General features: G+C 36.9%; 2 protein-coding genes across 3 annotated transcripts; both read right to left on the reverse strand.

Annotated features, from left to right (window-relative positions):
• Window positions 1-3813: 3813 nt before the first annotated feature.
• Window positions 3814-7847, reverse strand: LOC137709913 (uncharacterized). The gene is made up of 5 exons (XM_068448896.1): window positions 7738-7847; window positions 6178-6590; window positions 5824-5943; window positions 5129-5721; window positions 3814-4645 (listed from the first exon to the last, which is right to left on the reverse strand). Exons 2-5 carry the CDS (start codon window positions 6580-6582, stop codon window positions 4390-4392), a joined length of 1374 nt encoding a protein of 457 aa, XP_068304997.1. The 5' UTR covers window positions 6583-6590; window positions 7738-7847; the 3' UTR covers window positions 3814-4389.
• Window positions 7848-8106: 259 nt separating this feature from the next.
• Window positions 8107-13060, reverse strand: LOC137709912 (uncharacterized). 2 transcript variants are annotated; one of them, XM_068448895.1, is made up of 7 exons: window positions 12488-12625; window positions 11442-11852; window positions 11173-11329; window positions 10525-10569; window positions 9891-10053; window positions 9385-9755; window positions 8107-9029 (listed from the first exon to the last, which is right to left on the reverse strand). In XM_068448895.1, exons 2-7 carry the CDS (start codon window positions 11848-11850, stop codon window positions 8711-8713), a joined length of 1464 nt encoding a protein of 487 aa, XP_068304996.1. In that variant the 5' UTR covers window positions 11851-11852; window positions 12488-12625; the 3' UTR covers window positions 8107-8710. The 2 variants fall into 2 exon arrangements, with proteins under 2 accessions (XP_068304996.1, XP_068304994.1); XM_068448893.1 differs by having other exon boundaries at window positions 8109-9029; window positions 11442-11844; window positions 12488-13060.
• Window positions 13061-13317: the final 257 nt, after the last annotated feature.

Genomic DNA, 13317 nt, shown 5'->3' on the forward strand with positions numbered 1-13317 from the left:
ACCCAAGTCTCCAACTTTTTCTTTCTGTTTTTCTAGTTGGGAGTTTCCTTATCTCTTACGTCGAAAATACGAAGCAATATATTATTTATCATGATAAAACTACTTTATTTCCATTTAAACAAAAATAAATAAATAAAAAACAAAACAAAACCTTCGCGGTTGAGATTTGAAAAATGTCCGAGCATGCAACCGGATATCCGAATTCATCACATGTGATGTTTGCCACTTGTTGGATAGATTGTTATAAACTAATTATATTGATACTAGCTAACACGAACGATTATATTTTGTGTATTGACTATCGTCTAACGGCCATCAGTATTTGAAATTTTTTTATACGGTCGATATTCCGTGAAAGTGACGAAAAAATCAAATAAAGATGCAGAAAGGGCAGGTGAAGTTTAGACTTCATCTTATATGGGAGAAACTTTTAGAATTCGGTTAAAATCAACAAATTTCGGCAATTTTTCGACATATTAGTTAAATATCGAAAAAATTCATATATTTCATCTAAATCAATGTTTGACATTCACTAAAATTTCATTTTAAAATTTCATCGAAAGCAACATATGTTGATATTTCCACTGATACCAAATTTTAACTACCACAGACACCGAACTACAATGTTACTTAAAACTAGATGTATGTCTCTTTTTATTTACCTCTCTTCGTGTGACACGTCGCATGTAAATTTATTCTCTCGAGTCTAATCTAAGAGGGCGGCTTACATGTGCAAATATTGCGCAAAGAACACACAATGTATTTGGTCCCCGACAGTTTAAAGGCGCTTGAACTTTATGAATTGAACTGGAAAGCTGTCATTTTGAACGGGTTTCCAATACATATAAAATCGTTGTGATCATGAATTTTAAAGGTCATATATAATGGCGGCTTAGTTTTGTTTCTTTAAGGACACGCTACAAATAATGGCATATATTGACGAGGAATAATTATTCAATAAGCAAAAGTAATTTAAAAAAAAAATTGATTAATTAAAGTCAATAAATTAAAGATGAAGAAGAAGAAAAGGCAGAGACAGGAAGCAGACATGGCCAGCAAAAAGTGAAAAGGGGATGCCGGCGTGCATGGCTGCTTAAGAGGCATAGAATTGATCGATCGGCTATAAGTGGAGGCCTGCTGACTAATAAGTTAGTAGCTTAGTACAAAAAGCATAACATAATAATGACCCCCATTGTCCATTACTTTAGTGTAGGGGTGGACGCGGGTTGGTTTAGATCGGTTTTAGGTCAAAATTGAAACCACACCGACTTAGTCGGACAAACCAAAATTACAAAACGAAATCGACTAAGTTGGGTCTAAAACCAATCAAGTTGGTTAACCAGTAGTGGCGGGTTAGTTTGGATTGGTTCTCGGCTTGTGTGAAGACGAAATACATAACAAAATTCTCTCCCAAATGCTACAAAACATAGCACTAATACGAGTGATTGCTCAAAGGAAAGCACAAATGAAGCAACCCAAGGAGATCACCAAAGCAACAGTTGTTCCTTCTCTAAATGGTCCCCCTTGTTCTTCTTCAAAAGGACTCTTAAACTAATCAAGTTTTGTTTTCATGTGATGGAAACATGATAACTCGTAAATAACTAACCATTTATATGACTACACGTACTAATTATGATTGAAAAAAACAAAATTAAATATATGTGGTCGGTTCTATTAACCGCACCCTAAGAATTTTGAGAATCGACTTCCAAACCAATTAAGGTAGGTGCGGTTCGGTCCGAAAATTATAATAAATAAATAAATAATAAAAAACCAAACCAAGCCAAGCCACCAGTGTGGTTCGGACGGTTCACTCGACTTTTTTTTTTAAATGCCCAACCCTACTTTGGTGTATGAGAGATTCTTTTTTTTTTTTTTAATTTATTACGTGTCAATTGTCGAAAAAACATTTTCTAAACAAGATAGGACATTCGCATTAATAAAGCTAAATTTTAGTTGCATAAGAGAATCTCTCCTGATGTGCACCCATCTAATAGAAAAAGAAGGCTACAATGTTAAAAATAAGGTTGATAAGATCATCTATGCAACATGAATATCGTTATGACAGAATATTAACCAATCACGTATTGTCAGTAACAAAAGTATAGTGAAGCCATTGAGTGCCCATGAGCCCAACAACTCAATGTAATTCGGGAACTTTAATGAAAAACTTCCTATATTGTTCACTTTAACGAAAAACCACATTTTTACATTAAAAAATCAATTCACTTTACCATTTATTTTGTCCTTATTGTTAAAACTCAAAGTTTTCAAACCCTTTTCATTAGTTTTCCTATGTAATCCCTTGTTCATCTGTTTTGACCCCTATACTAAGTTCAATAAAATAAATGTTTTGTAGGTGATTTTTAGCGTTTGTTGACCAGCCTACTCCACTTCAAGCTCATCTTATCTCGGTCACTCTTGCCTTTGTAGCACAACTCTTCACTCCTATTTTTTCTTCTTTCTCAATTTCCTTTTGAACCTAGTAAGAACTAAGAAAGAACAAACAACTTGCTACACTTTTAAGAAGGCATGTTAAAATCACACTCCACATTTGACAAAAGATTTCCACCGTTCTTATTTATTGTGTGTGTAACTCAGTCTTCTTTTTTGCTCTATATTAGTTTTTTTTTTCCTCTTGTGATATGACGTCTCTAAAATATGAGAACACATTATTGACAATATAAATGAAAACATGATCAAACTTCTAGAGCTTATATTATGATCCCATTATTATACAATTTTGACTTCACCACTACATATTGTTATGTAAAAAAGTTAAGATAGATAATCGTACATGACTTATTTAAAAAATATTACCACAGTATAATCTTCTTGTAGATAATTTTCTCATCTTAAAATATGAAGCAACTGCCCAAAACAACAAACAAAAATATAAAAAAAGGACGTAATTTTCTCATTCCACCACTACATATTATTATGTAAGAAAGTTAAGACAAATAATCGTACATGATTTATTTAAAATATAACCACAGTATAATCTTGTTGTGGATAATTTTCCCATCTTAAAGGTACGAAGCGACTGCCCAAAACAACAAACAAAAATTAAAAAATGGAAAATTTTTCTCATTCGAATATCTTTAATCCTCCAAGCTCAGCTCAAAAGGTGTGGGCATACATGCACTTATGCACTAAAACAACAACGTAACGGGTATTTTTAAATTCCGATGTGTTTATCCCTTTGATTATATGATCTAACTAGTTACGTGAAATTTCAATGTGTTTATCCTTTTTATTATACATTTTATCTAATTACGTGATCCAACACATAATTTAACAAATAATGACATCTCAACACTACATGCTAAATCATGTGATCAGAGTGATAAAAAGTATGAACCCCAGGAAGAAGTGCGTAAGAGTGGTGAGTCTGGTGGCATGACATTCCTAGACCTGCTGGAGTCAACGAGCATTGAGGTCAACCACTAGACAATGGATGGTAGATGATCTATTTCTCTGTCCGACTCCGAACCCATTTCCCATAACCTTCTTGAGGGCCCAATGAGCTCAAGACTTCTTTGTCCAAAAGAGATTCTCATTACGACAGCTCCCACGCTAAATAGAAGATATTCGGTAAGACCGCTTGATTAGATCATTTCTCACACGAAATAAGATTACGTGAGATTAAGTGAAACCAAAATACACCGAACCTGTGCAAGATGTCATGCAGAAAACATGGTCACTGGTTTTTCTCAATGACAAGATGGATGTGGAAAGTGGCAAGACAATGGATTGGTGAAGGTGAAGGTCAAGACAATGGATGTGGAAAGTGGCAAGACAATGAAACCAAATTCCAAATGATCCATGCTTGCATCTTTACCACCTCATGCTAATCGAAATCATACGACATAATGCTAATATCGAAAATATTTTCTTACCTCAAAACGAAATCCGCTCTTTTGTTTTCATCAACAATTGAACGAATTCAAAACAGGAGAGATCCATCTGCCAGCCAAGTAAAATGAGTACTAGAATGGGAATTCGACTTCGAGTTGAATTCTGCAGCATCACTCAAAGCTGATCCACAAATCATCCTGCACTAACGCATTTACCAGAAGAACGAAACATCTACTAATTGTACTTTCCATCTTAAACACGAAGCATTCGTTTGAATGTATTTTTTTGCATCTTCAAGATTAAATGCCAGCCATCCTGCAAGGCCAGAGCTGCCTACCCGTTTTACATTGGTAGCGTTTACCACCTGAGCTACGATACTAATGCAACATTCCTAGTAACTATTTATAACCAACGGAAATATTGTTCTAAACCAAGAACCTGAACTAAATAGGTGGAGTGATAACAACCAGGCGACGCGATGCTCAATTTACCAGCATGTTTGAGATCTCCAATTTAGCGGTTGACTCTAGGTTAGTGGGTTGGGGCGGAATTCAGTGATGAAGAGTCCCTGCTGGAAGCCCAGGTGCTTCCAATGTTGTTGAGGTGTGTTTGTACAGGTGATGAAACATACTGGAGTGTAGGCACTTGGTAGAGACTGTAGTATTTGGCAGCATTCCCCTGCTGTATTCCAGTCTCCGCCTGCGAAGGTAACTGATTGTACCTGTACCCCAAGCTCGTATGTTGATCATTAGGAACTGCATTCTGCGTGGCCTCATGACTGTGATAGCTGCAACACAAGGACCATGATACTTTCAGTTTGATAACAAAGACAAGTCAAAACAAAGAGACGTAGGCATCACACTTGCAGGATAGCATCTAAGAACTAAAAACAAAGTTAAGAATTCAAAAGAGAATGATTATCCGGGATGCTCTTTTTAAGCATGATTATTTGCAATGAAACTCTCCGCTTAACAAATCAAATATAACAGTTCCCGAATTGCGTGATTTGTTTTCTTTCTCTTCACCCAAATATTTCCTGCATTAGTAAATATTCAAACTCTAGTTCAACAAAGCACCATAGAAGTGCGAGTAGCAAATTAATCAGGCTGTGAAGTGAAGGTCACAGGGGCTATGAGGTCTGATTAAGCGCATGTATTGTAACTTCCGAAACAATACTCTTTGGCTAGCATTTCCATTTAGAGATGCAATTTGCTTGGTGGAGCAGGGAACTCCAAGTTTCCAAAAAAAGAATCTACCTAAGGATAAGTACCTTTCATATGATGTGGGCGCTTGTGAGACAGGTAGTTCAGCCGAGTAACTGTGCGCAACTTGTGCAGAATAGTATGTCTGATTTGGAGCTGGCATAGCTTGCGGTTGCACAGCAGGATAAATGTTGCCCATGTATGATATGTATCCATAGCTAACAGGCTGTTGCTGTATGACATTCGGTGGAATATACTGAGGCTCCAAGAGTGGTGAAGTAAGACTGCTGTATACCGAGGCTGCATTTGGATCCTTCACGGAAGGCAGGCTTGCTGGGGATTGAAACTGTTCCTCAGTATATTGAGTTGGAATTGCTGACTGTGAACCTGCATTGGACAGTGCGGGGTGCTCTGCATGATGGGAAAGACCCATGTTTCCTGTGGATACACGACCATCCCACTGATGAACTAGGACCACCGGTGGAACATAACGAGGCACTAACACTTGTGGGGGTTGACTGAGACGCATTGAATTTAAGTATGTAGTGCCTGAAGGAGGCAGCCTTGGGTAGGGATGATATTGGTCCTTTCTATAGGATCTGTCATGTTTGACAGGTGATTGTGTGGTAATAGGATGAAACAGTGATAATAAATGGCTTACCTGCACATAAAATCAACAGAAAAATAAGTACAGTTGATCAAGCGACAGCAATCCAATCGATAAGGATGAAATGGAACTGCTTCCGTTGCCAAAGAAACTTACCTGTTGGCTATTGAGAATGGGGTTAAATTTCTTTGAGCCTTTCTGGTAGTTATCTAGAATAGCATGTTTAAAATCACTCTCGGACAAGGGGAGACATTCCTTGTAAGTATTGAATCTTACCTATACAGAAAATTCAAGTGAATACTAATTAGTTCTTACTAAACAATATGTTAATGCAGGAAATTCTAAAAGACGAATCATTAAGCAGATTGTGATACCAATGGCGGTTTGGTCCAATGTGCGTTGTCATTTAAAAACTCTTTCTTCGCACGAAAGCTTATTTTCTCTTCCCATTTTAACTTAAACAAAGACCCTTTTAGTAGGAGATGATACGAAAAAGAAATCTAAACTCACCTGTGCAGGAAAGCTTCCACCAAAAGCCGTCCTTTCCAAGTTCATCTTTCCAGCAGTGGTTGCTTCATATACCCCATAAAGAAACTTCACATCATAATCAAATAGAAACAGCTTTGTGCCCGGCCTGACCATCTCTATAACTTCCCTTCTTCCAGCAGGAAGTCCAAAGACACGGTACAGGTAGCATTCCGGTTTTGTTCTTCCATTACACATAAATATATAGCCAGAAAAGTCCTCCACACCCAGATGGTCCTTACGCACCCCATGATCCTCAGTAGCACAAGCAGAAGCAGCAAGATGGTCGTACGCATAATTCAAAGGAGCACGAGCCGGGTAATAGTTGGCATTCATGTAGTTTGCAGCCGGCCCCTTGTTTTCAAACCCGTCATTTCTTCCCTCGATCATGTTGAAGCCTAATACGAAAGTAGCACGCCACCATTTCGGCAATGCCAGACAAAACAATTTTCCATTAACGATTTCACAACTAGAACAAGAAACAGATGTAAAAAACGCAAAACTAAATTAGCAAAACTCATTGCAAAATCCTAGAACTCCTTGAATGAATGTTCGACGTACAAACTAAAGTGGCATTAACTCATTGCAAATTCCTACAAACCTAGCAACATTTTACAGCTCCCTAAAATACTTCCAACCATTCACTGCATCATCTCGATCGTGATCCGCGGGCTGTCACATCTCAGAAGTAAGCCATGCCAATTGGGGTCTCAAATATCTACATCTGAGTACCATAAAGTGTCACGTTTCACTCTAAATTGCACTACAAGAAAATTTTGCTTACATCTTCCTTTCAACCAGTCACCTAACTTCACCAAAACCATGATGTGAAATATCTCCAACCCAATTTCTTGACCTACATTTCCCTTTTTCTATAAAATTTTGAAAAAGTAAATAAAACAAATTAAAAACTTACAAGGTACTACTTGAAAAACCCATTTCAGCAAATGCATCAATGTTGATCACAGCTCAGAACAACATCAACCCAAAACTTAATTTTTCCATTTAACGCAAATCGACAGAGGAATTCACCAATTCAGCTCAAAAGCCACTAAAAATGCCCAAATATAATGGAAAAAAAAAAAGAAAAAAAAAACCCAGTTGGACGCGCATTTAAAACTGTTCATACTGAAAGATGTGTAGGAGTCCCTACTCAAAGATGAGTAGGAGTTCATGCTCAAAATTGTTCGTGCTAATTCATAAAATTTTGTGTTTATTATAAGAATTGTTCATATTATAAATCACTTTAAGTCGTATAGTCATCAATTTGTATAAAAAATGAATTGATAAAAGCCTTACGAATCGTCTATGTATTTGATATAATAAATTGACTATACGACCTTTATTTCAATTTATTTTTGCAGAGATGATCATTGCATAAGTGATTCATAATATGAATTGTTCTGATCATAAACAAAACTCTGTGATTCGAAGAGTAATGAGTAGGAGTAGTCAAACATTACTCTTTAAATACTGAAAAGAAATCAGAGAAATGCAAAAATCGTACAAAAAAAACCTCAGAAAAATGAAGAAATTGGGACTTACCAATGCAAAGGAGAGGAGACTTGAAGCGTCTAAGGAGAGTTGGAAATTTTTAGGAGTCGCACAATTTGAGTGTGGGAGGAGAAGGTGAAAACCCTATGGTACGTGTCATTATGCGCTTTCCACCAAAACTAATTTGTCACTAGAAATGAAAAGAACCTACATAAAACGGGTTATCCACCACAGTGACGTCTTGTTAAATAAAACAATTACATGGGTAAGCGTCACCAAAAATGCTACATTCACAAATAAAATTAATAAATACTTCAAAATTTTGATAATTGAGTTATGAGAAAATTTTACTAGGAATTGGCAATAATTGTTTTCATACATGACGAGATTAGTCAAGTTGGTTAGAACAGTGTTGATCTCTTGCACTCACATTTAAATTATCTTCCTGTATGCTTTTTTAATACAAGCGAAAGGAAGTGGCGACCTGCTTGAATAATGAAAAGTGTTTCTAAAATCTTAACCGAGGACCCATTCAAATAAGATGATGTTATCTACACACCTATCTTTACATCTCATATTCTTCTAAATTTTCAGCTGTCAGATCGAATAAATTAAAAAAAAATTCAATAAGGACTTGTTAAAGGTTAAAAAGTGAGTAAAGACCACAACGCTTTCAAATAATGCAAACTTTGGACTGCCGGAATATCCATCATCCGGTCCATGAGCCCAATTTTGTAAATGAACGACGTGTCGTGTATGAGATGATGGTTACAAATGATTTCAATAGAAGCACTGTATCATATCTTCCATTTCCTCAAAGAAATTTGCATCCAACACACTCAAAATCAAAATTCACTTAGCAGCAACGTCCCGTCGAAAAAACTACTTACAATTCTCCACCATCTCGACAGCATGTCTACACTCAATTCTTACAAAAATGCCCTACGTAAAGTCGTTACTCTTGAAAACAAGTAACAGATCTTTTCCGGGCCAGTAGTATCTGCTAGCTGGAACGTTGTACTGTCTACGTGGTTTTGTGTAAACCAATGTTCAAATCAGAAGATATGGAAATGAGAAGGGGGCATGAGTGGAGCCATACAGCTTTGAAAACCCGTTTCTGATGAGCACTTATAGACTGAGAAGGCTTGTTGGCGTTGTATCTGATATCGAATATGTGGATCAATGGATCTGCGGTACCAGATGAGATGTATAAGCCGTCTGGAGACCAGGCCTGATTGATCAGAGCTGACTGAGATTCACTGCTCTCTTGCTTCCACCCAAAAGCATGGATTTCTGTTTGCCTCAGTCTGATATCAAATAGTCGGAGCTGCTTCTCATGCGTCCTGTGTGTTATAAACAGGTTATCGTTAAAAACCTAAAGTTCATATAAATATACATAGAAAACGTAACTGAAGAAAAGCCTTCGTCCAAAATGTATACATGTATTTAGTTAATCTAATATATGATTACTAATAAAGTATAGCAAGGCAACGGCTCTTCCAAAAGACTGCTGATGGTTAATAATATAAATACACGTCAAAAACCATGAGGCGTCTTCACAAATAATATGAGGCAGCATACAAATGCATAAGGTGAACAAAACGGGATTCAGTTCTAGGAGCACTGACAAGGCGAATATCAAGACAGCACACGTATTGATGATATGAATATTCTGGATGAAAAATCAGTGTTTCTCACCCTGATTGAACCATGAAGAGATTAAAGTCACAAGGATTTGGCAAGGCACTCATGCATTTACTTTCTATCTGATGCTTAAACTCTGCTCTTCCCGTGTTAGCATCAAACCCAACAATTCTCTTGTCCGCTCCGGCTGATAGTATCATCTGCTTTTGGAACATCCCGGCTACTCCCATAACAGCAGATGAATGCATATTCCTATGCAATATCTTTGGTTTCCATACATTCTCCGCATCCGTCTCTTTCCAGATTATAACAGCATGATCACTGCCACCAGTGACAAAACAGGTATCCTCCCAAGGTGGAAAAACTATGTTGTTAATGATCCCCCTCACATGAGGCTTATCTTCAAAGAAAGTAACACGACCTTTCTGTAAATGCACAAAATGCCAAGAATCAGCGTGTCAATTCTCTAAATTTGGAACTCATGGGCAGAGGGCATGCTGCTTAAACCTCAGTGTACCCCACACGCAATTGCAACAATTAATTTTAAACGTAGCCCTTACCCCTTGTGTTCTATTTAGATCTAGAACTGATACTTGCGAGTCGCCACCATCAGCACTATACACAGAAAATAGTCTGTTTCCATCAGGATGCCAGGCAATATCTTCTGGCCATCTCCTGTTTGGGGATACACAATCAGTAGAACTAAGCCGAGAAGCACTAGACCTGCAATTAAAAGAAACAAAAGGGATGCCTACTCAGTTGGGCAAAGTAGAAGCGAATGCCTGGAAATTTGAGAGCACTGCTTAAGACCTGAGACGGAAAATTGAAACTGCAAGAATTTACAAATCCTGAGGTCATAGCACGAAGATATAATCACAGTTTTGCCTTTCTAAACAGATCAAGGAATAGTAGCCACATAAATACCCCCACCGGTTTTTGAAACAAAGAGATACTGCACCTCCTTAGTCAATTTAGGACATACAGTCCACCAACAGTCAGAATACATCTCTATCAAAGGCATGCAATAACTATGCTCGGATACATGCTTTTCCTAATATATACAAAAAATAGGAGAAAGCTCGACTATATGACCTTATGCTCATTTTGATCCACTTTATATTGCTACTGAGAACACAATTATGAAGTTAAGAAATAATAATTTAAAATGATGAGATTTGGGCATTTGGGCATTACCCCTTGGACTGAACTTGCCAGAAGTTGACTACTCCATCTAAAGCACTGCAAACATTCCAAAGCACTTGTTAAAATTAATCACATTTGCTAACGTTTGATGCATCTTGTAGTTACTAGTTGTAGCCTTGTAGGACAAAGTAACCAATATACTTCAAGCTTTCTTTTACACTTCAGTTTCAAGTGTAAATTCATTCCATTGCCTGTTGTTGGGCTGCTTACACAAATTATTTTATATCACGTAATTACTTAAAATTTCAGGATAGGGATTCAATTTCGTTTGACATAGTACAAGAGAATACTACCAACTTATGAAAAAGAAAGACAGATACATTAGTTCCAAAGCAGGGCCATAATCTATAATTAATAGTTAATACACATTAATATGTGCAACTACCTGAAAGGGATAAAGATATCTGATCCTTTGAGAATTTGATATGTATGTTACAGATTTAAGGTTAGAGGCTAATTCACACCCAAAGACAACTATTAACCGAAAGATCTGGACACAGGAAAACACAGCTTCATCTTATAACCGGAGGGAATAAATATACCCCCACTTTACTTTCCCCACATTTTCAAAGGTGAAATCCTGAAAGAGTGAAATAAACACAACAGGTATCATGACCATTAATGACAAGTAAAATTTACCTGGTCACAAAAAGCTGATCATTCACTGGGCACAAAGAAAGACTTCTCAACTTTCTCTTGTGCTGACTTGAGATGTGACTGCTCGCATAGCAGTTGATTTTACATGGTTGAGAGCTAGTGTGAACCAATGGGACTAATTCTTTGTGTTCTTTCTTTTCTGAAATACATATAACTTTTGCATCAGACACAAAGAAAAATTGAAATATGTGACCTAGAGACAGACAGTCAAGAAACAGAATAAGGACCCAATCAACATGCTAGAGTTTTACCAAATTTCCGTTTTGTCCCTTTATCTTGAACTTCAACTTCCTGCTTTGAAGAATTTCTATAAGATTTGTCCCCTTTCATTCTGTTAGCACTAACAGGCTGACTAGAAACAGATGGACTTGCTTGAGCACTAGAATTAACTGGAGCTTTCCCACTAGACCTTGCCACCGTTGTAGGATGGGAAACTTTTGGGCTGACAGCAGGAATGAAAAGTTCTGTTTTCGATTGATGCTGGTGTCTAGAAGAACCGTCATTTAAATGGATAGGACTTGTTGATCTGCGCTCCACCTTTACACTATTCGTTCCACTAGCGGGTGAACTCCTAGTTGACCCTACTCTGTCTTGGCGTCGAAGTCGAGCCAACTTAATTTCAGTATCAGTTAACCTCTTCTCTGCTTCCCCAAGCTGCATACCTTTTCCAAATAAACAATTAGCGGATAACTCCCTTCGGAAGGCATCTCATAAGTTAAAACACATAGAAACACTCATCGCTTCGAGCATATCTGAAAATTTGTATAAATGTCTTCACTTGATGATTTTAATTTGCAGCAATTACGATTCATAACTTCATATACAATGAGTTTACACAAGGGCATTCGGCTAATAAATGAACGCAATTCCACACATTAAAGCAGTGTTTATGATCAGACTCAAAACCAACAACCTTTTTATGAGTTTTCAATTTCTAACTTCATCTCAAGAACCCTAAAAAGATTTTTTGGAGTGCGATCAAAACTAGGTGCCCATTTTCCATGAAATTAGTTTAGGGCATATGTAATTAATCAATAAGTCAGTACTAATCAAACTTTGTATTCAACTTGGGTAAGTCAGAATGAGCAAAAAGATTTAAACTTTAAAGCCTAACAAAGCCTTGTAGCAACAGGTTAATCAAAAGCCATAATTCAAAGTTCATAACTTTATAGCAACAGCAGAACGCGAAATGAAAACAAACAAACAAGCAAACCAACATTTACAAAAAAAAAACCCAAAATGTCACCATTGAAACTGACCAAAAACAATAGAGAGAGGGGGGATGGTGGGGTGCAACCTGAGTTTTGTAATAGGAGACGCGGTTGCGGAGGTGGTGGACTTCGCGGGTGCGATGCTCGATCAGAGCAACGAGAGCTTCTTCTTGCTCTTGTCTGCTATCTGGGTAGCCGTTCTCCTCCTCCGCCATCTTCACCTTGTTTGCTGCTTGTTCGCCGCCGCCGTCTATGATTTCTACGTCCTCCGTCTTGGGCTTCTTCAGAGCACTCATTCAATAGTTATTTGTCTTCTGTAATCATATATTTTGGGGCAGCAGGAAACCTTTGATTCGGATTTTAGGCGGCCTGGATACAACACTTTTAGTTTTGGCAATGAAACCCCAATTAAATTTAAGAAATAATTTTAAATAACAAATTACATTCTTTAAGCATTAGATAAAACTATAAATTTAGTATTAAAAAAAATCTTTTTAAAAAAAAATTGTTAATGGTACATGGTTGATGATTCTATTTTGGGTAGACAAAAAGAAAACGATTTATATTTTATCAAATGTTAAGGATTAAATGATGACTTTTTAAAGTGTCAATAACATACTGGACATAACATCTTAGACCGTTAATTTGATTGGTATTTTTGCATAAGATATAGAGCTCGTTCGGATATACTTTTACAATGATTGATAGTGTTTTTGGTGAAAATATTTGTAGAACCAATCTTTAGTAATATGCAAGTGAATCACGGAAAATCACTTAGTGCATCCTGGAGGAAGCATAATGCTTCTTGAAGAAAGCACTTCAAGTACTTTTAAAACCCAAAATCATTTTCTCTAAAAGCATTTTCAATCATTTTAAAAGTATATCCAAACAAACTCATAGTGCAATATTACAACTT

Source organism: Pyrus communis, chromosome 12 (genome assembly GCF_963583255.1).
Source record: "Pyrus communis chromosome 12, drPyrComm1.1, whole genome shotgun sequence".
In the NCBI taxonomy this organism is placed as follows: Eukaryota; Viridiplantae; Streptophyta; class Magnoliopsida; order Rosales; family Rosaceae; genus Pyrus; species Pyrus communis.

Bases quoted from the DNA above. Each gene is read 5' to 3' on its own strand.
- LOC137709913 (XM_068448896.1), bottom strand. From the start codon at position 6,582: ATGATCGAGGGAAGAAATGACGGGTTTGAAAACAAGGGGCCGGCTGCA. The intron at 5,722-5,823 runs GTAAGTTTCTTT...TTTTATGTGCAG, and splicing joins CCATTCTCAATAGCCAACAG to GTAAGCCATTTATTATCACT. The intron at 4,646-5,128 runs GTACTTATCCTT...CTTGTGTTGCAG, and splicing joins GCGCCCACATCATATGAAAG to CTATCACAGTCATGAGGCCA.
- LOC137709912 (XM_068448893.1), bottom strand. From the start codon at position 12,697: ATGAGTGCTCTGAAGAAGCCCAAGACGGAGGACGTAGAAATCATAGAC. The intron at 11,845-12,487 runs GTTGCACCCCAC...AAAGGTATGCAG, and splicing joins TCTCCTATTACAAAACTCAG to CTTGGGGAAGCAGAGAAGAG. The intron at 9,756-9,890 runs GTAAGGGCTACG...GTGCATTTACAG, and splicing joins ATCTAAATAGAACACAAGGG to AAAGGTCGTGTTACTTTCTT.